This window comes from Phyllostomus discolor, chromosome 1, assembly GCF_004126475.2.
Source record: "Phyllostomus discolor isolate MPI-MPIP mPhyDis1 chromosome 1, mPhyDis1.pri.v3, whole genome shotgun sequence".
Lineage (NCBI taxonomy): Eukaryota > Metazoa > Chordata > Mammalia > Chiroptera > Phyllostomidae > Phyllostomus > Phyllostomus discolor.
Window position 1 is genome coordinate 147,866,922 of NC_040903.2, and position 26,747 is coordinate 147,893,668.

At 39.1% G+C, this 26,747-nt stretch overlaps 2 protein-coding genes across 2 annotated transcripts in view; one reads left to right on the forward strand and one right to left on the reverse strand.

The window, feature by feature from the left end:
- Nucleotides 1–26,747, forward strand: part of AVEN (apoptosis and caspase activation inhibitor) — a 171,284-nt gene that overhangs the window by 91,031 nt on the left and 53,506 nt on the right. The window lies entirely within an intron of this gene.
- On the reverse strand, nucleotides 4,892–6,354 carry LOC114490290 (ferritin light chain-like). The gene has a single exon (XM_036031371.1). It carries the CDS (start codon nucleotides 5,515–5,517, stop codon nucleotides 4,990–4,992), a length of 528 nt encoding a protein of 175 aa, XP_035887264.1. The 5' UTR covers nucleotides 5,518–6,354; the 3' UTR covers nucleotides 4,892–4,989.

Consider the following 26,747-nt stretch of genomic DNA (forward strand, 5'->3'; position numbering starts at 1 on the left):
GGAACCCTGGGTTGCACTGTCTGTCTTGCTCCCCAGTTTCACCTGGTTTATCTGTGCTTGAATGTGGGACTGTCCGGTCTACCAGCCACCTTGTGCGCCAAGCTCCTCCACAACCTGTCGCCTCACTGGGCCCACCTGCTGCCATCCTCTCCCCGGGGTCCGCCAGCCGCTGCTTTGCCATGAGTCGTCTCCACCCGGCTGCCTGACTCTGCCCCTCCTACTGGTCTGGATGGATATTTCTTCAACTCCTTGGTTGTCGGACTTCCATACAGTTCAATTTTCTGTCAGTACTGGTTGTTTTTTTGTTTCTAAATTTTTGTTGTTCTTATTTTAGTTTCAAGGAGGCACAGTCTGTCTACCTATGCTTCCAGCTTGGCTGGAAGTCCCAAGATTTCCTTCCTTCTTAAGGCTGAATAGGATTTCATTGCATATGTCACATTTCATTTATCCATTCATCTGTCAATAGACATTGGGGTTGCTTCCACTTCTTGACTATTGTGAGTGGTGCTGCAGTGAACATGGGGGTGCTAATATCTTTTGGAGTTCTTGATTTCGGTTCTTTTGGATGTATACCCAGAAGTGTGATTCCTAGGTTCTACTGTAGTTCTATTTTTAGTTATTTGAGGAACCTCTGTGCAATTTTCTGTGGTGGTCACAACATTTTACAATTCTACCAACAGAGCACAGGGTTCCAGTTTTTCTGTGTCCTCCTCAACACAAAAATATTCCTATTTTTATGTTAAAACAAATGTGGACTATGGTATTGAATCTTACATTTCAAATGAATTTTAAAGGTTAAACAGAAGACTTCAAATAAATTTTGATTTTATGATAGATCCTCTAACAAAAGAAGTGCTTTGGTAGAAACATTTGAGCAGCCCTGAGTTATAAAAGAATCCTCACATAGTCTTGTTGAAAATTCGTGCACACACACACGAGTAAAGAACATCGTCCTAAAGCAGCATGTCACAAAGTGCAACTTCCCCTTTAAACCCTTGGTCCTGGAGGCATTTAGTAGGGAAGTGAGGACTCCCCGAAAGTGATGCATTTTGAATGGGAGCTTGGAGGACGGTGGTAAAGGGAACTGACATCAGGAAGAAGAGGCACTAATGTAAAGAAAAATGTGATCTTGCAATTTTACAGTCATAGAATTTGACATTGAAAGCTAGTATTCAGTGCTTTTTCTTCTCTGCATTTAGTAATAGCTGTAACTGGATGTAGTAACTTTGAGTTTATTTAATGAGGACAAGTTCCGATTTTTTACTGTGATTTTTATCAAGATCTGACAGTGAGTCTTCAAGTGCCATAAAGATTTGTGTCACAGGATCCCTAAGGTAGGTTTAAAGCACCTTGAGAAGCACATTGTTTTAGCTAATGTATTAGGACCAAGTGTTTTTGATGGCAGTGATTTAGGGTAGGCTGTTCCTTTATCATCTTCTTTGACATGACTAAAAGGAAGAAAGAACACTTACTATAAAGAGAGTAAAAGCTGAAAAACTGAAGTATTTAGATACCTAACAAAGTGTTCTACTTTTTGCAAGTATTGCCCCATTATGTGTGACTCTATAAGTCAATCTTAATTCAAGTGTTTGTATTTGAAATATGAATGCTGTGTACAAGCCTCTTGTCCCATAAGTCTGTTTTTTTTTTAAATAATAGGTTTTTTTCTTTTATAGGGTATATCTTAAGACTTACCCATTTTCAGTTTTTATATTTCCCTTCTGCTGGTGGTTTAAATTATTCTCACTTTGGCTGTATTTTAATTACCTTTTGCTTAAAAGTTCTGTTTTGCTTTTTAATGTAAACTCTGCAGTTACCAAACTAAAACTATGCAACCAGGCAGGAATGGGTACCAGTTCTACCCTGACAGGGTGACTGATTTACATACTCAGACCGGACACTGGAGATGGTTTCTATCACACCTGACCATAGTCTTTGGTTGTTTTCAGATGCTTGTGTCAAGGGGAAAGCTCTGCTGTTGGTTTGTTTACCCTTGAACAATTGGATGTTGGGACATTAATTTTACATTTAGAAATTAGTAAATGATTTTTGAGTAATATAGAGTGTCAGAAGCAAAAAATCAAACAAAAACCAAAAACCAAATCAGTTTCAGTTTTAGCAATGTGTGAATTAAATATCATCACATTACATTTAAGCAAGCACTTCCCAAAATAGTTTCCTTGGAACACTAATGTTCTAGGGTGTTGATAGATACCCTGTGAAAAAAGGGTTTTGTAGTTACATCAAGAAACAATATAAATCAGGTTTCTGTACTCTCTAGGGCTTCTCAGAGCCTTTAATGTTTTCATGGTCGTTGTGAATTGCTCAAGAATGAGGTCACATGCCGCGTTTCTGAAATATGTGTGGCATTCTTTTTTTTTCTTTTTTTTTTTTTAAAGAGCATCTTGCAGGACTAATATTCTATAGGCCAAATTGTAGAAAGACAGATTAGGAATTGCTAGAGCCAGAGTTTTATTGTAGGTCAGAGGAAGGATGTATGGTCCAAATGAGGCTGAATCCCTATGGTCAGCCAAAGACATATGAATCCTGCAGATTGCATGGATATTCGGTCGTGTGTGCAGCCAGCCCCACAGTTTCAGAGCTATGACTGAAGTCTGCTTTGGGGCACCACACTGAGGACCAGCTGTCTGCCAATCAGTAATTCCTAACATTGTATTTACACTTCCAGAATGTAGGGAGTAACCGGAAGGTTGATTGATAAGAAGGGGAAATATAAAAGGAAGTTTGTTTTTAAAGATTTTATTTTTATAGAGAAGGGAAGGGAGGGAGAAAAAGAGGGAAGAAACATCAATGTGCAAGAGAAACATTGATTGGTTTCCTTTCATGCCCCCAGCTGGGGACCTGGCCTGCAACCCAGGCATGTGCCCTGACCTGGAGTTGAACAGGTGACCTTTCGGTTCCTTGGACGATGCCCAATCCATGGAGCCACACAAATTAGGACAAAAAGGGAGTTATTTTGTTGAAATATTTGGTGTTACTTGATTTTAAAAAGAGGTAATCAGTTCCTTAGTGTTTTTTTAAGTGTTGTTAAAAGGAAACTGAGGTGCCAATTTATGTTACATTTAAGTCCAAATTATTATTTTCAGCTCATTGTAGCACATTTTCCCCATCTGTGGAAAGGGTGTATAGAATCATAGAATTTTAGAGATTTCAGAACTTTTAACAATGATCCCATTGTACTTTTAAGGATGAAAAAGCTAAAGACTATGGATATTACATAATGCAATTCATAGCTAATTTATGGCACAGTTTAGACTGGAATTCAGGCCTCCTGTTTCCTAGTTTAAAATTCTTTCTGGTGCATTTTGCACCTTCCCAGTGTGACAGTGAACTACTCCCTTTTTCTCTGTATTGTTCCTTTAGAGTTTACTTCTGTAGGGAACTTGGTTTTTAGCATGTTGTATTCAGGTGTACATGTTACTCCAAAAGTAACTATTGGTACTGATTTCCAGCTTCTGATCCTATCTCCTAAAATGGTAGCATTTTACCCTGGCAATTCATGAATCATAATTGGTTATAAAATTTGATCAAATTCTGTTGACCACATTGTAAATTCAGTGATACCTTAGTAAAGAAGAGGGAGCGGGTGACAGGCTGGTGGGAGAGTGACTCGGCCATTAAAAGAAATTGGCATGACCGATGGTGTGGGTTTGGTAGGAAATGTGGTTTGTGGTTAGACATATAGAGCTACCTTATTTACTCTGAAAATATAATTTACACATTCTCAATTTAGAAAGCTGAACAGTGTGGCATGTTGCTTAATAAATTACTGCCAAGAGTTTCTGTATACATGTGTAGCAAGTAGTTCAGCTTTGTAGCAGTTCTTTGTGTATTCTAAAGATAGATGTTAATTTTTGTTACATGTGTGAAAATATTTTCTTCCAGGAAATGGCCCATTTAAAGAAATGTTTTTTCTTACCTTGCACAATTTAATAAATTAAAGCAATGGGTCATAGACCTGAAAGTAAGAGCTACTATAAAACTTGTATTAACCTTAAGAAAGAAGACACCTACTAAGAAGGGTTCCTGGTAGCTAACTGGGCTCAAATTTTTAAAAAGCAGAGTCTAGCAGCCATTTCTACCCAGGGGCCTCTTATACAAACTGCACCTCCGGGAGAAGCCTGCATTGAACTGCCTGCCTGTGCTGTGTTTCTGCCATCTGAGCCAGTCCTTATAAAGGAGTTCCTGGAATCCTATTTAAGCTAATGGGACTGAGATATTCTGTATCCAATCAGAGCTGTGAGCTCCAATCAACAGGAGTGGCTCTATTCTGATCAATCAGAACAGTGCCTCTAGGACCAAACTGTGAGGATTTAGAGTCCTCATTTGCCTGAGGACAGACCAATCAGGGACAAGGGATGGGAACTCCTGTTCATATAAGCCAGCTCCCCTTGGACTCCCCTTGGAGGGTGGGAGGGGGTGCACTTTCCCCTTCCACCAAAGACTTGAAACCTGTGTCTCCTTCCCTTAACCTGAAACACCAAGGATATCTTGCCAGAGCAGCGCAGAGCAAAGCAGACCCATGCAGAGCAGAGCAGAGCAGACCAGACCATGGAGGAGCAGAGCAGAGTTGCGTAGTTAGAAAGGGGGCTGGCCCAGGGCTGCCTGGTCCTGGGGCTGCCTCACAGCCCTGCTGTTTCACGACTGAGGTGTTCCATAGCTGTGCTGTTTTCACAGCCATATTGTATCACAATTGAGCTGTTTTGCACTGAATGAAGTTTCTTTCTTAACTGCACCCCAAATTGGGGATTCCTGTTGGTGTTGAATTGGCACCAAGAACCATCGATTGACACTTGTAAACAAAAACAGGAGAAAATTTTTTCCCTTGAAAAAGCTTTATTGTTTGCACTTGGTCCAGTGCCCGGGAGAGGGTTCTAGGGTGGGATTTCAGGGTGAGGCTCAGGCAAAAGCCAAGTAGCAGGGAAATGCAGAGGGGCCCCTCAGAAGCCTTTGGGCTCCAAAGGCTTCCTAGTCGTGCTCGAGGGTGAGCCTTTTGAAGAGATGCTTGTCCATCCCAGCCTGGGGGCTGCCCAGCCTATGGATATTAGTCAGGTGGTCACCTGTCTTCTTGAGGGGTTTCATCTCCTCATCCAGGAAATGGTTCTCCAGGAAGTCACAGAGGCGAGGGTCTGTGCGGGTAGAAGCCAGAGCATACATGTCCAAAAGGGCCTGGTTCAGGTTCTTCTCCAAGGCCAAGGCTGCTTCCATGGCATCCTGGGTTTTACCCCACTCATCTTGGGAAGGCTTCATTACGTCCTGGAGAAGAATGTGGCCACTGCGCTGGTTTTGCAGCTTTAAGAGACACTCAGAGCCCTCATGCTTCTCCTCAGCTGACTCTCGGGAGAAGGGGACCATGCCCTGTAGAGCCGCATCTTCACGGTAGAAATAGAAGCCCAGCAAGGAGTAGGTGAAGGAGGCCTGTGGATACAGGTTGGCCAGGTGGTTGACTGCAGCCTCCACCTCGGTGGGATAATTCTGATGAATTTGGGAGCTCATGGTTGTTCAGCAATGAAGAATTAAGGTAAAAAAAAAACAAAACCGGTGCTGGCTGGTCTCTGTGACTGAGGGAGGCTGAGGTGGTTTAGAAGGTGGTGACTAGAAAAGAGGTTGGAGGGTAGCTGGAAAGAAGGGGTATCCCTATGTCTGTTCTGTAAAACCCTGTTGAAGCCAGAGACAGATCCCTGGACTGCTGAGGGCACTCTATAATAAGTATATATTTGATGTTTGTCCCCATTTCTGGCACAATGCTCTTGGAATTTCTTAAGTGATAAGAACGATAAAGGTGTCTTTTGTTGAATTAATAAAGCGACTTTTGGATGGTACCTAAGGATGGGGTCTGGTTGCCAGGAGAATCAACCATGTGATTAGAGGGCTGGAACTTTCAGTCTCACCCCCTGGATTTCTGGATTGGGGAGAGAGGTAGAGGTTGAATCAATTGCCAGTGGCCAGTGACTCAATCAGTCATACCTATATAGTGAAGCCTCAGTAAAACCCCAAAAGGACAGGGTTCAAAGAGCTTCTGGGCTTGTGAACATGTTCGTTCAAGGAGAGAGGCAGGCTCTGAGAACACAAAAGCTTTGAGCCCTTTCCCATACAGTGCTCTACATATCTCTTACATGTGGCTGTTCCTGTTACAGCCTCTGTAATAAACTGGAAACCTAGTGAGTAAGCTGGTTTCCTGAGCTCTATGGGCTTCTCTAGCAAATCAGTGAAACCCAAGGAGGGGGTTGTGGGAACCTCTGATTTATAGTCAGTTGGACAGAAGCACCTGGACTTGCGATTGACGTCTGAAGTGGAGGACAGGCTTGTGGTGCTGAGCCCTTAACCTAGGGGTTTCAAACTCATCTTTACCAGGGGCCGCATCAGCCTCGTGGTTGATGGGTGCAAAGTCCTAAAATTATTTTGGCCCTTTGAAGGCAACGTCAAGGCTGATGTGGCCTCTGGTGAAATTGAGTTTGACACCCCTGCCTTAACCTGTGGAACTTGGTGCTGTCTCTGATAGTGTCAGAGGGGAGTTGAATTATATGACACCGGCTGGTGCCTGAGAATTGCTTGGTGGTGTGGAAGAAACCCCATACATTGGAATCGGTGTCAGAATAAGGTTGTGACCTTTGTGATTCTGGAGCTGCCAGGCTGTGAGAAGGAACACGATTCTTCCAGGTTTCCCTTCATCTCAAGCACTGCCTAGTCAGGTTATGTCCTGTAAAGGGAATGTGTGAGGCAGTGGATTTCAAATTTGTGAACAGGATCGAAGTAAGACATGCAGTTTCTATTGCTGTCCCTTCCCCACACATGCCAGGTATAAAAGATTCATGAAATAAATCTTGCATTTACTATATACAATGTCTTTGATATATTCTATTGTTTAATTTGATTTTGAAAATGCTGATACCCATACAGTTGGTTTTATAAACCACTGATGTGTTAAGATCTGCAATTAAAAAATAATTCTGGCTTAAGGAGACCTTTATCATTTTCCTTCATAATTGTTTTTATTCCTAGTACAGTTTAACTTTGTCATAGAAGTAATGCTTCAAAAATGTACACATGGTAATGTCAGTGTGTATACAGTTGTCCTGGGCACCGTGTTTGTCTTGTGTGTACACACATGTAACTTGCAAGATCATGTTACCGAACTGAAGGGGTCCATCTGCTGGCGCACATCAAAGCCCAGTCCAGTGCCAGTTTGCATCAAAGACAGCAGAGGTTTATTTGAGGAAATGGCACCAGCCTGGGGTCACAGGTGAGGTGTGCCCTGGGATCTGGCTCCCTGGTGTTTTCTAGGGGAGGAGTTACACAGGGGAAAAATCATTGATCATGGTGACTGAGGAAGGCAGGGTTGTGGTCTCTACTGATGGGTGGGAGCCAGGGTAGGGGATAGTTGGCTGTTGCATGGGGTCCTGATGTCAGCCCTAGTGTTTCTCTTTTCGGTTTCGCAAGGGTGTGGTTGGTAGGGTCGTTCTGTTTTTCTGGGTCTGGGGCTGAAACACAGCGGAGGCCTAGATGGTATCTTCAGTTAGACTGAAACTCTCTTTCTGTGGTCAGCGGACACGAGGCTTTGTTCCTAGGACTGTTCAATGCTAACCGAACCTTATCGTCCTGCGGGTGTAATGACTGAGGGAGTGGAGTTGCAGGGAAGGAGGGGAGAAGGTGAGTCGTGGTGCTGGACAAGGCTAGTTTGAGTCACAAGGGAAGAAAGGATAAAAGGTCCTATTAAAAAAATGAAGTTTCTGTGTTGTTACGGTCACTGTATGACCTTCACCGTGAGTATCTACTGGTGGGAATGGAGGCTTCAGACCATTTTGTTGATTTCTGAAATAGTAGTTACAAATTTGCCAAGTTGGGCTATAAGTTATTAAATAGTACATATCACAGTAAGTCCTAAAGCTTCTTGTTTTTATTCTTCAGATTTCTGCTCATTTGCATCAGTAGATGTAGCTTGTTTGTAACATCTGATGCTATTCTTAGTGATCTGCATCTTGACTTGGTAGGATGTACCTATTAATGAACTCGATGATATTCTAACTTGTACATGGTGGGAGTCTGTTCAGACTAACTGTACAAGAGGCTGGACGGTACTTCCACTGAGATTTATTTCCCTGGAGATTAATGCCATAAAGTCTCAGAATTAGCTCTATCCTTGTCAGTGTGAAGACTCTGGATGTTTTATTCTTTCTGTGATCTCTGTCTCTTTCTTCTTTTGGGGGATTATTTGGACTATGATGAGCTATTTTATCTGTTGCAAATTAGCTATATTTCTGGCTATGAGAAAGATCTTTCTACCAATTGGCTTTTGTATTCTGCCTAATACATGAATTGTAATGACCAAGCTCTTCATTAAGAGAAGATGAAAAGAAAAGATGAAATAAAGTATTTAAAATTAAATACTGGGTTTTGTTGTAGCAGGTTTATTTTAATGAATTTAGTGAAAGCATCCAGTATAGTTTATTTTTTTTTTGCAAATAAACACATTTTCAAAAATGTTTTAAAAGGTCCCTTATTTTGATGGTTGTGTGCTGAGTGAAATAACTTAAAAATAAACCTATACAAAAGAGCCTATAATGGAATTTCAGTTTTTGAAGGTTGCCTTTTTTTACATGAGGGATAATGGTTTATGATTCAGACCACAGATAATGCACTCATTGTTTGCACCACCCTGTCACTGGTAGTCATTCTGGAAGAAGAGCCCCTTCAGGAAATTGCACCTTCCGTTTTTTTCTAAGGAGTGGGCGGTATATGCAAGTAAATGGGTCTGCCCAGAGAAGAAAAGGGGATGTTTAAAAATCATGAAATTATGGTTATCTTGATTATCATGCTATCATCTTTTAGTGTTTCTTAAATTATAACATATTGCTTTTCATTCAGAATTTCATATTTAATATGATCATCTTAATTTTGAATTCACAGTGACTATTCCCATAGCATTTTACATTTAGCAAGAAAGTATTTATAGGCTGTTTCACATGAAAGGAAGAGGGAATATTTTGCTCAAAGTCTCTGAGAAAAGAGTTATAGATTATAATTTATGCATATTTTATTTATGCTAACATTCTTTTCTGGAAAGTCTTGTGTCTAGGACTTGACTTTTACTTGGCTTAAAGTGAACTTGAAATTAGTATTTAGCTAATAAAACATCTTTAGGGATTGCTAAAGTAGTTCTTTTTTGCAGATGGATCCAAAATAGTACTAATATTGTGCTTTACTTCCTTGTCTCGAGTGGCTGGGTGTCAAGATGCTGTACTAAATCAGGTCTGTATTCCCCAGGAAAATATTCTCAACTCAAATACATAGTTCTGTTCACTCCTAAAAGATTAGGAAACCATAGACAGAGGGACAGAGAAAGAGAGCAGAAGATTATTTGTAAAATGATGGAAGATATTTGTTATTTTTTTCTATTGTTTTAGGGAATTACTGTATCAGGACAGTTTCCTAATCTGTTCTTCAAGGTGCTGGTGCATTTATAGGACTCCTTGGTAGGTCTCAAACAGAAAGCTGATTTGTAGCACTTAGGAAGAAAGGACTGGGTTTTTTTCTTTTTTCTTTAAGCAGTAGTTATGCCAGTTATAACTGAGTGTACTTATTTTCATCCGCCTGTAATCATATACTTTAATTCAGTTCCCTAGTAGTTTAATGCCTTATGTTCCTATTTGTTCTGAATAAATTTCCCTTCTTCTTAGACATGTGAAGATTAAACTTCACAAGTCTTCTTCACTGTGTATTTAGGGACACTATGTTTCCCATTTATCACCTGCTAATCTTTAGCAGTAAGATTAAATGACATTTACTGGAGGGTATTTTGATCTATCTTTGAAAAAGGTGGTAAAGAGTAATTCATCACAGTAATGTCCTTTTTTCTATTTTGTGTGCAAATTTAGGTTGCTTACCGAAACATTCTAATTTTGTAATGGTGGTAGAGAATTCTTACTTGAGTTTCATGGCTTGTTTAAATAATTAAGAATCCCATACATACTTGAAGTGTTTGCAAATTTAGCATCCTCAAAAACTAGCCTTCTCTCCTCTGGGAGCTCACAAGGCTGATGCCGGCACCAATCCTACACATTGTTTTTCCTTTGACCAGGGTTTGGCCCAGCCCTGTCTGTGGAAAGACAGTATAAAGCTATGAGGTGTGGTCCATTCACATGAAATCACCCAAATTATGAAGTTAGCACATTGGCAGTATGACATCAAGACTTCCTGGCAGACTGGGGTTACCATTTCTGTGTCTCAGTGACTAGTAGTTCACGTAAAACTAAGACTCAAGTGCCAAGGTGATAACACACACACACTTTATAGGCTGAACATAACTGAGTACTCTGGATTGGGAATCCCATTGTCTACCCCCCTGGTTCTAAAGCCCACCAAGAGCACATTTTCTCTCCCCCAATCAGTTGCTTCTTGGTGAACACTCTGCCTCTTAACCCCATTTCAGCTTCAAACTCCTGTACTGGTTATTAGTCCTCTAAATTCATTCTTTAGCCTAGATTTGCTGGCTACTGACCACAGTACCCCCTACCTCAGCTTCTTTCAGGGCCACCTTCCCTGCCAACTCAACAGCCCTGTCTTGCTGGCCTTGTTTCTGTTATCAAATTTAGAAACATCTCTCTTAAGTTTCCTTTACAATAAGAGCTATAAGACATCAGTGCATCCAAGTTTTCTTGTATAGAGACTAATCTTTGAATTGACAACACTCAGTAACCAGGTTGTTCTTGCCTTTGTTGTAGTGACTTATTGTGAGATTTATGGAATATTCTTTTTTTTTTAAGATTTTATTTATTTTTAGAGAGGTGAAGGGAGGGAGAAAGAGAGAAAGAGAAACATTAATGTGTGGTTGCCTCTCATGTGGCCCCCACTGGGGATCTGGCCCGCAACCCAGGCATGTGCCCTGACTGGAAATCGAACCTATGATGCTTTGGTTCGTAGCCTGTGCTCAATCCACTGAGCTATGCCAGCCAGGGTCTGGAATATTCTTTAATAGTGGTGCTGCTGCATTATTGAACCACAAAACCTCTGCTTTTGACTAAGTGTTGAAGAGAACTGAGCCTGCCAACTGGATCCCCGGCAGTCGGGCGTGAAGCGTTTCCGTCATTGCGGAAAGTTCTACTGGGCAGTACTGCTCTTGAGTTGTGTTAGATCTAGTGGCCTGGGACCTAGTAGTCTAGGTAGAGCTGGCGGTCTCCTGCAGACTCTCACACTTGTCCCTCATTTCTCTCAAATGTGTGACATACTTTCCTGGTCACTTTAAAACTTCCCTGCATTTTCACTTGGCTGTTTTCCCCACCTGGAAGCACCCCTTACTTCACCCCTCTTTCTACTTGTCTAAATCCTACACTACTTCATTTATGCTCACTCTGTGCTGCTTTACTTTATTGAGCAGGTTTTTATTTTTATTTTTCAAGTTTACATTCAATATTAGTTTGTATTAGTGTCAGGTGTTGAGCAGGTTTTTTTTACTCTTTGGAGGACAGGGCCAGACTGTACCCCTGGTCCTCATTATGCTTTAGGCATTCAGCTAATGGTTGGTGGAGATGGAGATTCTCTGTATTACCGGCTACAAAGTACCGCCCAGGCACCAATTCTGGGCAATTGCCTGCTTTTGTAAATAAAGTTTTTTTGGGAACATTGCTACATCCATTTATTTACGTATTGCTTATGAGTACTTTTGTGCTGTGACAGTGAGTTGAATAGTTGTAGCAGAGACTGTGTGACCCTGCAAAGCCAAATATGTTTACTACTTGGTCTTTTACCAAATAAGTCTCCCAATCTGCTCTGCATTTATAACATTGAAGGCTCTCACAATTGCATGTCTTATGATTTGGAAGTCACAGAATAAATCAGTTAATATGCCTTGATGAAGTGACTGTGATTATTCTTTATTAGTGCATTTGCTTGACTACTATTATATTGAAAGGTTGCATATAATTATCATTAACATTATGGAAGTTAAACACACCTTTCAGGGTAGAATAAATTCCCAAGTACTCCTTCAATTGTTAAAACAATGTGTGACTAAATCTTACCTTACTAATTCTTTTTTCTGCCTAATAAGATTGTTTCATTGAAATAGAACAAAGAAGGGTAATTACCAAGTTCATTACCTTTTTTCTTACCTTATCCTTTTCAAATGTAGTTTGCCTTAATCTTGTAAAAACTTTCTAAATTTAAAATACAATTTATATTCTTAAAATATGTGCTCTTGGGTTAACTCAGAAAGCATAGATTTATTTTATTTTATTTTTTTTATTTATTTATTTTTAGAGAGGGAAGGGAGGGAGATAGAGAGAGAGAGAGAGAGAGAGAAACATCAATGTGCAGTTGCTGAGGGTTATGGCCTGCAACCCAGGCATGTACCCTGGCTGGGAATCGAACCTGGGACACTTTGGTTCCCAGCCCGAGCTCAATCCACTGAGCTATACCAGCCAGGGCCCAGAAAGCATAGATTTATTTTAAATTAATATTTATTAAACATGTATATGGTGCTCATTAGAATACGGTAAAGCAGTTATAAATTCAACATTAATTTACTTGCTCGTTTCTAACAAAACTTTGATTGAACTTTGTTTGTGGGACAAAAAAAAAAAAAGACCAAAAAAAAAAAAAAGGAGAGAAACATTAAAATAGCAGAAGTAAAGCAAAAAGCATTTCATGAAATAAGCTGTTTAGAAGAGGTCTTTGAGATAACACAGAGGGTTAGGTTGTTAATTATATCCACAAGAGTCAGATCTTACCCCACATCAGGCTTTATTAATAATTTACTGATAAATAATAATTTTACTACAATTGGTTACACAGTTTATATGATACTTTTCAAGGGGTTACATTCCATAAGTTTAAAGGTTCCAGATTTGTTAACCATAAGTAATCCCAGGCAGATTAGGTATCTCCTCATCAAATAATTCCATAGATAAGAATCTGTTTGTCATTGTTCTTGAGATATGAAAAGTAAAAGCCAACAATTTTCTTAAAGTGTCCTAAAATAAAGGTCTGTCTGAAAGAGGTTGAGTTACTTCAGGAGGCTAGTTATACCTTCAAGAGGTGTTGACTATATTTGAGGATGAATTCTGATGCCCAAGGAATTCACACGTCCTAAATATAAGACATGACCAGGACACACTGATTTCCAAAGCCAAATCTTCTGTAATGGAGATTCCATCTAGCTAGGACAAATTTCCCCTTCATTAAGCTATCTGAGTCCTAAGGGCTTAAGGTGAAAGTACTGATGCTAGCATAGTTCTTGAAATAATAACTAGCAACTTCAAAAGTAGTATAAACACAAAGCAAGATGCTGTGGTCTTTTTTAGGGTTTGTTTTTTTTAAAGACCTGGTACAGAGAGTGATAAATAGTGGAAGGATATAGACATGCAGATAATGGAATCCATATTCATTTAGATACGGAGAATGGGTGAGGAGTGGGGACTATCTTAGAGCTTGTAGTTATCACTTTGTAGAGTTTTTTTTAACATTTTAGTTTTCAATTACAGTTTACATTCAGTATTATTTTGTATGAGTTTCAGGTGTACCACATAGTGGTTAGACAATCATATACTTTACCAAGTGTTCCCCCCAGTATTTCCCCAACCCATCTGGTACCATATATAGTCATTGCTGTATTATTGACTGTATTCCCTATGCTGTATTTTACATCCCTGTGACTATTCTATAACTACTAATTTGTACTTCTTAATCCCTTTATTTTTACCTATTCCCCCATCCCCTCTCCCCTCTGGTATCCCTTAGTCTGTTCTCTGAACCTATGAGTCTGTTTCTATTTTGTTTGTTCGTTTTAGTTTGTTCTTTAGATTCTACATATAAATGAAATCATATGGTATTTGTCTTTCACTGACTGAGAAAGCATAATACCTGCTAGGTCCATCCATGCTGTCGAAAATGCTAAGAGGGCCTTCTTTTTTATGGCTGAGTAATATTCCATTGTATTTATGTACCACAACATTTTTATGGGCACTTGGGTTGCTTCCATAGCTTGGCTCTTGTAAATAACATTGCAATGAACGTAGAGGTACACATATTCTTTTGAATTAGTGTTTTGGATTTCTTCAGACATATACCCAGAAGTGGAGTTGCTGGGTCATAAGGCAGTTCTGTTTTTAGTTTTTTGAGGACCCTTCATACTGTTTTTCATAGTGGCTGCACCAGTCTGCATTCCCACTTACAGTGCCCAAGTGTTTCCTTTTCTTCTTATCCTCGCCAACACTTCTTGTTTGTTGATTTATTGATGATGGCCATTCTTACAGGTGTGAGGTGATATCTCATTGTGGTTTGAGTTTGTATTTCTCAGATGCCTAGTGATGTTGAGCATCATTTCATACGTTTATTGACCATCTGTATGTCCTATTCAGAGAAGTGTCTATTAAGGTCCTGTGCCCATTGTTTAATTGGATTGTTCTTTTTTCTTTTTTTGGTGTTGAGTTGTATGAGTACTTTATAAATTTTGGATATTGACCCCTTATCAGATGTATCACTGGTGAATATCTTCCCTCATTCAATAAATTGTCTTTTTGTTTTGACAGTTTCCATTGCTGTGCACAAACTTTTTAATTTGATGTAGTCCCATTTGTTTATGATTGTTTTCCTTGCCTGAGAAGATATATCAGAAAAAATATTGGGAAAAGAAATGTTTGAGATTTTACTGTTTATATTTTTCTCTAGTTTTATGGTTTGAAGTCTTACGTTTAAGTCTTTGGTCCATTTGAGTTTATTTTTTTGTATAAGGTATAAAAGGTGGCCTAGTTTCAGTTTTTGCATGTATCTATTTGTTCCACTTTCTGAACACCATTTATTGAATAGACTTTTTATCCCATTGTATGTTTTTGCTTCCTTTGTCAAATGTTAATTGGTCGTGTAGGCATGGATTTATTCCTGGGGTTTCTGTTCTGTTCTATTGATCTATATAGTCTATATATTTGTTTTTATGCCAGTGCCAGGCTGTGCTGATTACTATATCCCTATAGTATAGGTTGATATCAGGTAGCATGATTCCTCCAACTTTGTTTTTCTTTGTCAAGATTGCTATGGCTATTTGAGATGTTTTGAGGTTCCACATAAATGTTTGGATTATTTGTTCTAGTTCTGAGAAATCCATAGTTTGTATTTTGATAGGAATTGCTTTGAATCTATAGATTGCTTTGGGTGGTATGGACATTTTAATAATGTTAATTCTTCCAATCCATAAGCACTGTATATGTTTCCTTTTTCACTTATTTGTATCTTCTTCAATTTGTTTCTTTAGTATCTTAAAATTTTCTGAGTACAGATCTTTTAAATCATTAAATTTATTCATAGGTATTTTATTTTTTGATGCAGTTGTACTTTGTCAGTTTTTTAAGTATTCAATAATAAGTCTAAATGCAGAACATGATCAGGAAGGTGAGAGAAGAAGATAGATGCTATTAGACCAGTTAACTCAGTGAGATTCCCCTAATTAGGTTTTTAGAGTCAAATTTTAAAACTATGCCTATTAGGAATAGAGATGTTAACTGGTAGGGTTAAATGTTTCCATGTACTTATTGAAGGAATACAGATTAAAATGTTAAAAGTAAATCACCCTTTCCCATCAAATTGATAAGTGTAAACTAGAAGATAGTTTCAGTATTGATAAAGGTATAGTGAGAGAAGCACTGTGGTTAGATAGATGACATCAATGTGAAATTGATGGAACATTTAGGGAGAACATGAACAGCAATATTTTCCCAGATACATAAAAAACTTTTTTCTCTCTTCTAGTAACTTTGCTATTCTGAATCTCTCATAGAGAAGTAGAGGATCAGATAGAGATTTATGTATAAGGAAGTTAATCTAATCATCATTTATAATGAAAAATGGGGAACCAACTAAATTTCAACCAATGTTGGAATAGTTAAATTGTGTGGTAACCCTAAGAGGGAATATTATACAGCCACTAAGTTTGGCCCGTAGAAGACTATATGGAACTTTGGGCACAGTTGTGACTCAATGTTGATTTTAAATGTTATACTTAAAATGTATACAATTTGGGTAAAATTGTGTACATAGGATATGACTGGATGAAAATAAAATGGTTATCTCAGTGTGCTTAAATGACAGGTGTTTTTAGGTTTTGGTAAATATTTTTTGGAAATTTTTGAAAAAAGTTCTTGTTTTTACTTTTATAAATAGAAAACATGTTATTAAAAAATGAGCAGTTGTTCTTCCCTGTAACCTGTGCACGCACCATAGGGCTCTGTGATGACCTGATGTCAGCAGACGCTAACAAAGGTGCTGGTTTGCCCGCAGTGAGTCCAGCCTGGCATGAATAGGTGTTCTGTCCATGTTTCTTGGCCTTAAATTAATCTCTAGGGAGGGTAGACCTAATTACTTTGCCTCTTTCTGTCAATAGCCTGAAGACAATAGGAACCTTAATGTAGGGTGTCACTTTTCTCTCTCTCTCTCTCTCTTTCTCTCTCTCTCTCTCTCTCTCTATATATATATATTTAAGATTTTATTTATTTATTTTTAGAGAGGGAAGGGAGGGAGAAAGGGGGAGAGAGAAACATCAATGTGCGGTTGCTGGGGGTTATGGCCTGCAACCCAGGCATGTACCCTGACTGGGAATTGAACCTGCGACACTTTGATTCACAGCCCACACTCAATCCATTGAGCTACGCCAGCCAGATAGGGTGTCACTTTTCTTAAAACTAAAATTCAGTGGGAAGAATTATGGTCACAATAAGTGGCTGAAGCTAGACTCTGTAGAAAAGCATTAAAAAATTATCAAGGTCTGCCCTGGCAAGATGGTTCAGTTGGTTGGAGCATCGTGCTGTACACCAAAAGGTTGCAGGTTCAATTCCTGGTCAGGGCGCATACCTAGGTTGCAGGTTCAATCTCTTGTCAGGGTGCATATGGGAGGCAACTGATCAATATTTCTCTCTTACATTAGTGTTTCTCTCTCTGATTAATAAATTCATGTCCTCATGTGAGGATTAAAAATATTATCAAGGGCAAGTATAAATTTAGCTATTGAAAACTGAGAAATGAGGAAGTATATTTAGAATATTAATCATCAAGCATTTATTATCTTTTATGTATCTGCCACTGTGCTAGAGGTCCAAAGATGAATCACACGTGGGCCTTGTCCTTAGGCTCACAGTCTGGTGAGTCAGATGGACATACACAGAAGTGAGTCATTAGGAAGCCAGGGTAAGTCCAGTAGCAGAGCAGTGACCAGTCTGTGTGGGCCCAGAGAGCGCCACTAATTCAGGCTGTGGTGGGCAAAAGGACCTTTTTCTGGAAGGGCATGATGAAAGACGATGGTGGTTAATTTTAAAATGTATAGGGTTGAGGTAGATGAAGAATAGGGGACAGTTATTCCAGAGACAGAGAACAGTAAGAGCCAGGGCGTGGAGGAGAGACACTTTCCAGGATGTGGGAGGGTGGAGGGGGCGTGTCTGTTTCCAGAGTGTGAAGTGGCAAGTAGGCGGTGGTAGGGGTCAGGCTGACGAAGTAGGCTGGGAGCAGACTATGCAGTGTCCTCAGGAGCTTAGACTTTATTTTCTATGTAGTGGCCTTTCAGGGGTTTTAAGCAAAGAGAAGCAATGAGATTCACACATTAGGAAGACTCTCTGGTGGGATGTATGGCAAGTGGCTTAGAGGTTCAAGTCTAAAAGTAGGAAGAGCAAGCACTTAATGGCCATTGCAGGTGTGGACCTAAAATATGAAGGAAACAGGACGACGGGGAGAAGAATAAAGATCCTAGTAGGACTGATAAAACTGGGAAGGAAAAATTAGATGTGTATGTTTTAATACCAGTTTGTTAAAAAAATTTTTTTGCATCTGTATATACACAAACATAGAAAATAATAACTGCGAGAACATTATTAAGACCATAGCATCACTAGTGTTAATTACCTTTAGGTAGTAGGAATTTAGGAACGAATGACTTCTTTCTTTGTGTTTTTCAAGTATTTTGCTTTGAACATGGATTACTTTTATCATAAAAAAAAGAGCATATCCTTTAAAAAAGAGTGGCAGAAAGATAAAAGCGAGTACTGGGATTAAGATATAAATCACTGCTATAAGGTATTGACAAAAAAACAATAGGGCCAAGAGAAGGAAGCCAGGGGCAAAGACCCAACTACTGTATGTTCCCAATTATACGAGGTTTCTAGAGTAATCCAAGTTAGAGAAACAGAGCAGAATGGTGGTTGCCAGGGACAGGATGTGCGGGTGAGGTAAGTTGTGTGGGACATGGGGAATTGTTTAATGGCTACACAGTTTCAGTTTTGCAAGATAAAATGTTCTGGAGCTTGGTTGCATAACAATGTGAATATGCCTAACACTACTGAATTAATTAAATTTAAAAGTGGTTAAGGTGGTAAATTTTATGTTATGAGAATTTTACAGCATAAAAAAATGTAGGACAAATCTGCATGTTATGATCGTCTTTAAGTACCCTGTTGCATATAGAAGCAGATGTATCATGAACCCAGGGTTAGGTTTTTTTTTTTTTTTTCTTTTCTTTTCTGGGCCAGTGTGCAAGGTAATGGGGAGTGCTAGTTAGTGAGAGCAAACTGACTGGTCATTTAGTTCTGGGGCAGGGAGCCCTAGAGGAGGAGTACTAGGTCAGGAAGTGCTCTGAAAGAGCAGGCAAATTGGGAAGATGCCAGAGAGACTAGAGATTGTAATCAGAGACTAGAAATGGAAGTTTAAATGCATTCAGTGGAAGCATCACTGACCTACATTCATTGTAAATCTGTGTCCTGTTAGATGGGAAGCTCCTTAGAGGTTGCCTGGAATTACTCTTATTTGCACTGTGTAATGGTTGTGGGATTGAGAGTAAATACCTAAATATGCTCAATAAAATTCTTTATCAGTTGAAGAAAGTGTGTGTTTTGAGTCCCACATTCCACAGGTAGAAAATACCTTTTGCTTGCCTGTCTTTGGCTTCTGTGATCTTAATCTAAGCCACAGATTGTAAGGTGCCGCCACTAGTTGAGCATTCCTATGGTCCATTCTCATACACTTCTTGTTTTCTGTCAAAGTGGAATTGACATTCCACTGAGATCTGGGAAAAATATTGTAAATGTTGACTCCATCCTGAAGAATATGATTTAACAGCTTTTGGGTAGGCCTGGGCCTTTCTAGCTTAAAAAAGCTTCTTGGGTGGCCTTAGACATCCCAAAGTTGCACAGCTGCTGTTTGAGAAATGCTAACTTTGTCTTTCTGAGTTTAGAATTACCTTACTATTTCTTCATGCTATGTAATATTATCATTACCTAATGTTTTTAGACATAATTGAAGTTTGCAGTAGAGTCCGGAATTTATTTTCCTAAGAAACCTGATGTCAGCAGGATACTAATATGGATCTTTTTTTCTTAAAAACACAAACAGAAGCAGGAGCTATTTTGTGTGTTTCATGATGAGAGCCAACAGCACTGACCTCCACTAGAAAGGTAATTTTCTCCGTGTTGAGGAAATTCTTAGTCATTCTTAGTCAAAAACCATGTAATTTATAAGAAAAAGCTTAATTATAACAGAGATGCTGTAATTTAAAAGACGGAGAAAATAGAACATGCTTCATTAAATTTTATAAAATGCTGTGTTCTTCTTTGGCACAAGTTACAGTAGTTTTCAACTTGTATCGTCTAAATTCTTTAATAAACAAGATTTAGAAAAAGAGGTTCCTAGACTTACACCATCAGTTTGATATTAACAGAATGTACTAGGACCTAAGTGAACGTAAATGGTACAGTCTTTTAAAAGAACCTTGAAACAGCTTTTAAAAGACACTTAATCTTTTCCAGGCCTGCTAATAGTATTTGCTTTTCTTTTCTTAGATACATTTAAGAATCTGCTTTTACATCAGAAAGCTTAAAGTAAAATGTCTTATTTCTGTTTTTGTTGCATGGTTTTATTGTAAGATAAACCACAGGTACAGAAAACTATATAAAACAAATGTGTAGCCTGATAAAGGCAAATGCCTTTGCAGCCACCACGTGGGTCAAGAAATAAAACCTCAGGGTCTTCCTTACCTTCCAGCCCATTCACAGCAGGTCCTTCCCCCGTTAGTAACCACTGTCTGAGTTTGTAGTAATTACTTCCTGTGTTTTAAAAACAGTTTTATCACTCAAATGTAGCTCTAGACACTAATGTTTAACTCATTAAAAAAAGTTGATCTGTTTTTAATATTGATAGCACTGTTCAATAATGGGAACCACACATGTAATTTTTAATTTTCTAGTAATTTTATAAAAAAGTAGAAGCAAATGTAATTAATATTAATATATTTTATTTACCTAAATATATCCAAAATGTTATCATTTCACTGTGTAATCAATATAAAATTGTTGAGATATTTTACATCCTTTTTTGGGAGGATGGGTAAAACATTTGAAATCTAGTGTGTGTTTTATACTTAGAGCATATCTTAAATTATCCCAGATGTGGCCAGTTGGAAGCCTCTTCAGCTAGCTGTTCTTCTCTACTTGAGACATATCTCATTATCTTTGGCATATCTCCTTACTTTCTGGTGTTCGAGATGTTCCGCACTCGTCTTGTACCTGCTCTGTCCCAACCTTGGAATTGACCATTTCTCTTGGGAGCCCTGGTTCTTTTTAGTTCTAACGGTTTTAAAGACCAAGATATGGGCACTAGGTGCATGCATTGTTCCTGGGGTGTGTTTGCTAAGTGGTCAGAGCTAGGGAATAGATGTATGTTGGTTTTAGGTGTTTCTTCCTGTACCCACTCTTACTGACTTAATTTGCTATCCATTTACCTACCTACCTACCTACCTACCATCTATCTATCATTGCCATCTTCAAAAGTTAAAACTATACAAGACGCCCCAAGGGAGGTCATACTCCCTCCTGTTTCCCTCCCACCCTTCATCCCCCAGCCCCTATAGATAACTTTAATCACTGTTTTCTAGCTTATCCTTCTTCTGTTTCATTTTTTTTAAAATATATTTTATTGATTATGCTATTACAGTTGTCCCATTTCCCCCTTCTCTCCCCTCCACCCTGTACCCCCCTCCCACCCACATTTCCCCCTTTAGTTCATGTCCATGTGTCATACTTATGAGTTCTTTAGTTTCTACATTTCCCGTACTATTCTTGCCCTCCCCCTATCTATTTTCAACCTACATTCTATGCTACTTATTCTCTATACCTTTTCCCCCTCTCTCCTCCTCCCACCCCCCTGCTGCCTAACCCTCCATGTGCCCTCCATTTCTGTGGTTCTGTTCCTGTTCTAACTGTTTACTTAGTTTCTTTTGGTTTTGCTTTAGGTGTGGTTGTTAATATTTGTGAGTTTGCTGTCCTTTTACTATACATGTCTTTTCTTTATCTTCTTTTCTTAGATAAGTCCCTTTAGCATTTCATAAAATAAGGGCTTGGTGATGATGAACTCCTTTAACTTGACCTTATCTGAGAAGCACTTTATCTTCCCTTCCATTCTAAATGAGAGCTTTGCTGGATAGAGCAATCTGGGATGTAGGTCCTTGTCTTTCATGACTTGGAATATTTCTTTCCAGCCCCTTGTTGCCTGTAAGGTCTCTTTGGAGAAATCAGCTGACAGTCTGATGGGAACTCCTTTGTAGGTTACTGTCCCCTTATCTCTTGCCGCTTCTAGGATTCTCTCCTTCATTTTTACCTTGGCTAATGTAATTATGATGTGCCTTGGTGTGTTTCTTCTTGGGTCCAACTTCTTTGGGGCTCTCTGAGCTTCTTGGATTTCTTGGAAGACTGTTCCCTTTGCCAGATTGGGGAAGTTGTCCTTTATTATTTGTTCAAATAGGTGCTCAATCTGTTGCTTTTCCCCTTCCGATTCTGGTACCCCTATAATTCGGATATTGGAACGTTTAAAGGTGTCTTGGATGCTCTTAATCTTTTCCTCAATTTTTTGAATTCTTATTTCATCATGCTTTCCTGCTTGGTTGATTCTATCTTCCTTCTGGTCCACTGTATTGTTTTGAGACTCATATTCCTTCCTTTCACTATTGGCTCTCCTCCGCGTGTCTTCCTGCATCTGTTTTATGGTAATCTGCATTCTTTCATCTAAATTTCGTCCAAAATCCACCAGTTCCGTGAGCTTTCTGATCACCAGTGTTTTGAACTGCGCATCTGATAGATTGGCTAATTCTTGGTCGCTCAAAAGGATGAGTCCTGGGGGACTGATCTGCTCTGTTGAAAACATATTTTTTTTCCCCCTGTCTCTCCTTTTTTTTTTTTTTCTCGGTCTGGTTGCTCTAGTTACGGTGGGGGGCGGAGCCTTAGGTGCTCACTGGGGCTGGGCACCCCAGTCGCTAGATTGTGACGTTATATGTGGGGGTGGGGCGGGAGCGGGAGCGGGGGTGGGAGCGGGAGCGGGAGCGGGGCGGGAGAAAACAATGGCGGTAATTCCGTTCCCCTGGACTCAGACCCTTGTCTGGGCTTCCGGGCCGCGAGTTCTGCCCTGGTCCACAATCGCTACCCCACTGGGTCTGCCAGCCGCAGCTTGCGTACTCAGGGATCACCTCTGCGTTCTTGCGCCCCCGGATGGCTTTTGCGCCGATTTCGCGCCAAACCTTCCCCCGACCTCCGCGCGCCGCTGACCCGAGCCAGCCCCGTGCCCGCCGGCTCGTCTTCTCCTACCAGTCCGGATGAATGCGTCTACTTCAACTTCTTGGCTGCCTGACTTCCATTCAGATAAATCCTCTGCCGGATCTGGGTGTTATTCTGATAGTAAATTATTGTTGTAAATTATTCGTTTTCTAATCTTGGTTGTACGAGGAGGTATGGTGCGTCCACCTATTCCTCCATCTTGCCGGAAGTCACTTCTGTTTCATTTTATGAGAACAGGCATGTGTATGCTTTCGTATTTCCCCCTTCCACACACTGTGTCCAGAATAGGCAAGTGTATGGAGACTGAAAGTAGATACGTGGTTGCCTAGGGCTGGGGAGGTTGGGGACTGCTGAGGGGCTAATGGGTATAGGGTCTCTTTCTGGAATGATGGAAATGTTCTAAAGTTGTAGGAATGGTCGCACAACTCTGAAGGTACTAAAAGCCATTGAATCATACACTTTAAATGGCAAGTTGTATGGTATGTGAATTACTTCTCAATAAACATGTTACTTTTTTTAAAGGTAGCGTGTTATATGTACTCTTTTTGTACTTTGCTTATTTTACTTTCAACTGTTTCTCATGGAAGTCATTTGCCATCACTTCATAGAAATCTTTGCTCTTTTTAATAGCTACTTAGTGCTTTATGTGGATATAAACAGTTTATTTGCTGGTCTCCTGTTCTTGGCCATTTAGGTGTCTTTTGGTGTGTAAATGGTACTGCGACGAGTAACTGTGCACCTGTGCCATCCCACTGTTGAGGGTTATGTTCAGGGTGCATCCCTAGGAGTGGGATTGCTGGCTCAAAGGGCAAATGCATAGATGGTTAGTTATTAGATAATGCCACTTTTTCTCCATAGAGGTGGTCTTATTTTGCATTATCAGCAATGAATGTCTGTCTCCTCATAACCTTGCCAACAGAGTATATTATCAAGCTTTTCAATGTTGCCAGTGATGGCAACACTTATGATGACTGAAAATTCATTAAGTTCAAATTTGCATTTCTCTTATTGTGTGTCAATTTGAATATCTTTTAGTATTTTAAGGGCCATTTTTGTATCTTTTTATGAATTGTCTTTTCATGAGTTTTATTTATTTTTTGCCCATTTTTCTGTAGGATTTTTGTTTTTGTTCTGCCATTTAAAAAGCACTTTGCATATTAGAGGTTATTTACCACATTTCTTTGTTGTATGTTGCAAATATTTTCTTACAGTTTGTCTTTTTTGGCTTTGATTATGAAAAAGCTTTAATTTTTAGCCAAATTTTCAACTTTTTCACATTTAGATTTTAAATCATAGCTACAAAGCTTTTCCTTATACTCATGTTAAAGTGGAATCCACCTATATTTTCTTCTCGTACTTGTTGAATTTCTTATTTCACATTCAACTCTATGATGCATTTGGAGTTTATTCTTCTGTATAGAGGAATGGATCTAATTTTATCTTTTCCTAAATAGCTATCCAGTTGTACCAATCCTATTTATTTAAAAGGCTGTCTTTGTTTCGGTAGTTTTAGGTATATCTCTAGCATATGCTAGATATAGCTCTATTTCTGGACTTTCTATTCCATTACTCTCTCTGTATGCATGTGCTACACACTGTTTGAATCAGAGAAGCTTTTTAATGTGTTTTAATACTTCTGATGGTTCTTCCTTGTCAGTGTGCTCCTAGCTGTCCTTGTGTGTTTAGTTTTACATTTGAATTTTGTAAAGAATGACTATAATACTATTCTAAAAGAGCTCATTGCTATCTTGGGGGACTTCATGAAACTTTACATTAACTTAGGGAGAACTGTCATTTCCTGTCTACTCCTCAAATGCAAGCGTAGTGTCCTTCACCTCTCCCCTGCTCTTCGTGCCATTGTTTACTTCCACATACGCTGTGGACCCTCCCTTACAGAGTCACTGTTTTTGCTTTAAACACCAGTTGTCTTTTCAGAAAATTAAGAGAGAAGAAGAAAAATGGTGTTTTATATCTACTCACATATTTCCCTTTCCCAGCACTCCGCACGATGTCTGTAGACCTCAGTTTCCGCCTGGTGCCCTTGGATGCTGAGTTGTCCTTGCCTAGAGCAGGGGATGCCTTTTCATGTGCCAAGTCTACGCTGGTCTAGAAGTGCTGGCTAAGGACATTCTTGCCTTGTTTCTGGTTCTATGGGAAAAGTACTCAAAATACTATGACTTATTATATTCTTGATCATTTTATTATGACTTAGTAGGCTGATTTTCAGTTTCACAGGAAATGTATAAACTTTAATGAGATAAGTAATTGTATATGAGAGAGCTATCATTGCGGTTGATCTCATTCCAGTTTCGCTGCATTTCCCACTCAGCATGTTGCTAGTCATCCCACCAGGAGGCTTAGGATATACTGCAAGGTAATTTTTTAAAAAATCTTTTTACTGCAAGGTAATTTTAATATTAGGTGAAGCAGAACATAATTAGGAATGTAAATCTGCTTAAATCCCTGGATGTTCCGTAATGTGCTGTACAGTCCCAAATTAATGATGTTTTGGGTATCTCTATTTTCTTCTTTGTTAACAGAACAGTTGTAGTGTTGACTATTTGAGAATTAGTGTTATTTGGAACCTGTTTGTCCATTTCTACTCTCTTGAAAACCAAACCAGTTTATAAGTTTGACATTTGGTTTCAGCCTTCATTTATTTAAAAGTAACCATAGCTACTGTGTTTGTTAGACTTCTTAAAATCTTTTTTTCTATTATGTCTTCTACATGATAATGTTTAAACAATATATCCCAGTCTGTAAATGTTTGATTCATTTTCACTAGTGAATTTTAGAAAGTTCTCACCAAACGTGGATTTGAGTCACTGGCCTAGAGAGACTTGGTTCCCCTTTGCCACCAGTGGGAGTGTAGCGCACAAGAGTGTCATTTGTCCCCAGTCTAGTTGTGCTGGTTGATTTGCTCAATTGGTAGTGAGAGACAAGCTTATCCCTTAATGGAGACCACAGGAGAGCTACGATCGGAACAGCCAAGCATTCCAAATGAGCAGAACTTCAACTAAGGCGGCCCCTTTGAAGAGGGGCTAGATTTCGTGTTGATGGAAATCTGTTGTTGGTGATGTTTTATATTGTACTTTTGCCCTTATACCAAGAATTTTCTTTAACATTACAGATAATAATTTTGTGAGGGATCTCATTTAGATCCCCATATATAAATAACTTTTTCTATGAACATTCTATATTCCTTCATGTTTTTTAAAATAAACTTTTCATAAATCTAATTTTAATGACTGCTGTCCCATAAGTGATACTTTCAAAAATTACCATGTGATGTAGGATACCTTTTATCTCTGGCGGGTTATCTTTTTGTACAGATAAGCGGTGAACAGGGAGACGGGGAGTGTGGCGGCAGCATTGTGTTCACTGTGCCTCTTCTAAAAGACATACCTGTGATCCTTCACTTAAACTTAGCAATAGATCTATGAAGCAGATAGCATTAGATGCTATTTACATATGAGAAGGTGAGGAGAGGTTAAATAACTTTACTGAGGTCACAGAGCTGATGAGCTGTGGAGCTGAGCTTTAAACACACATCTCTCTGATTTCTATTACCTCATGCCTGTTCCAAAGATTCACAGATAATTTACATAATTATCGTCTGTAGGTCACACAAATCTTTCTTGAAGGCTAGAGTTTCTTCCTTTTCCCTTTATCAGATTCCGTTATTGGAAGGTCCAACATACAAATAATGAACCTACTTGCATTTCATCTCCTTTCTCTCTCTGTCTCTCTAAGTTCTTATGTACATTCATTCAGCTGACATCCTTCTCTAGATGTATAACTGAGAAGAAACAAAGGAACCACATAAGTCACTAGCTAGTTGTCAGCCTGTAAGGGGAAGTTTGCAAAGATGATTCTTAATTGTTATTGCAATGGTGTGTATGATTTATAACAAATTAGATTTCCATCTTTTCATATCCCCAATTAGATGATCACACAGTGACTTTTCAATGTTTATATAATATGTGCTTTTATTTCCAGAGCTCTGTATTATTAATTATAGTTCTTAGCTCTTTAAGTGTCTCAGTTTATGGCTCAGAAATTCTTATTTTAAAACCCTTGCCCTGGGAGTGCCTTAGATTTCAAATGTAATTTATGCTTTTAACAGAGTTATTCTCCCATTTAGCCTTGCTGGACTGA

What these genes read in the sequence shown, in the direction of transcription:
- LOC114490290 (XM_036031371.1), bottom strand. Translation starts at nt 5,517, where the DNA reads ATGAGCTCCCAAATTCATCAGAATTATCCCACCGAGGTGGAGGCTGCA.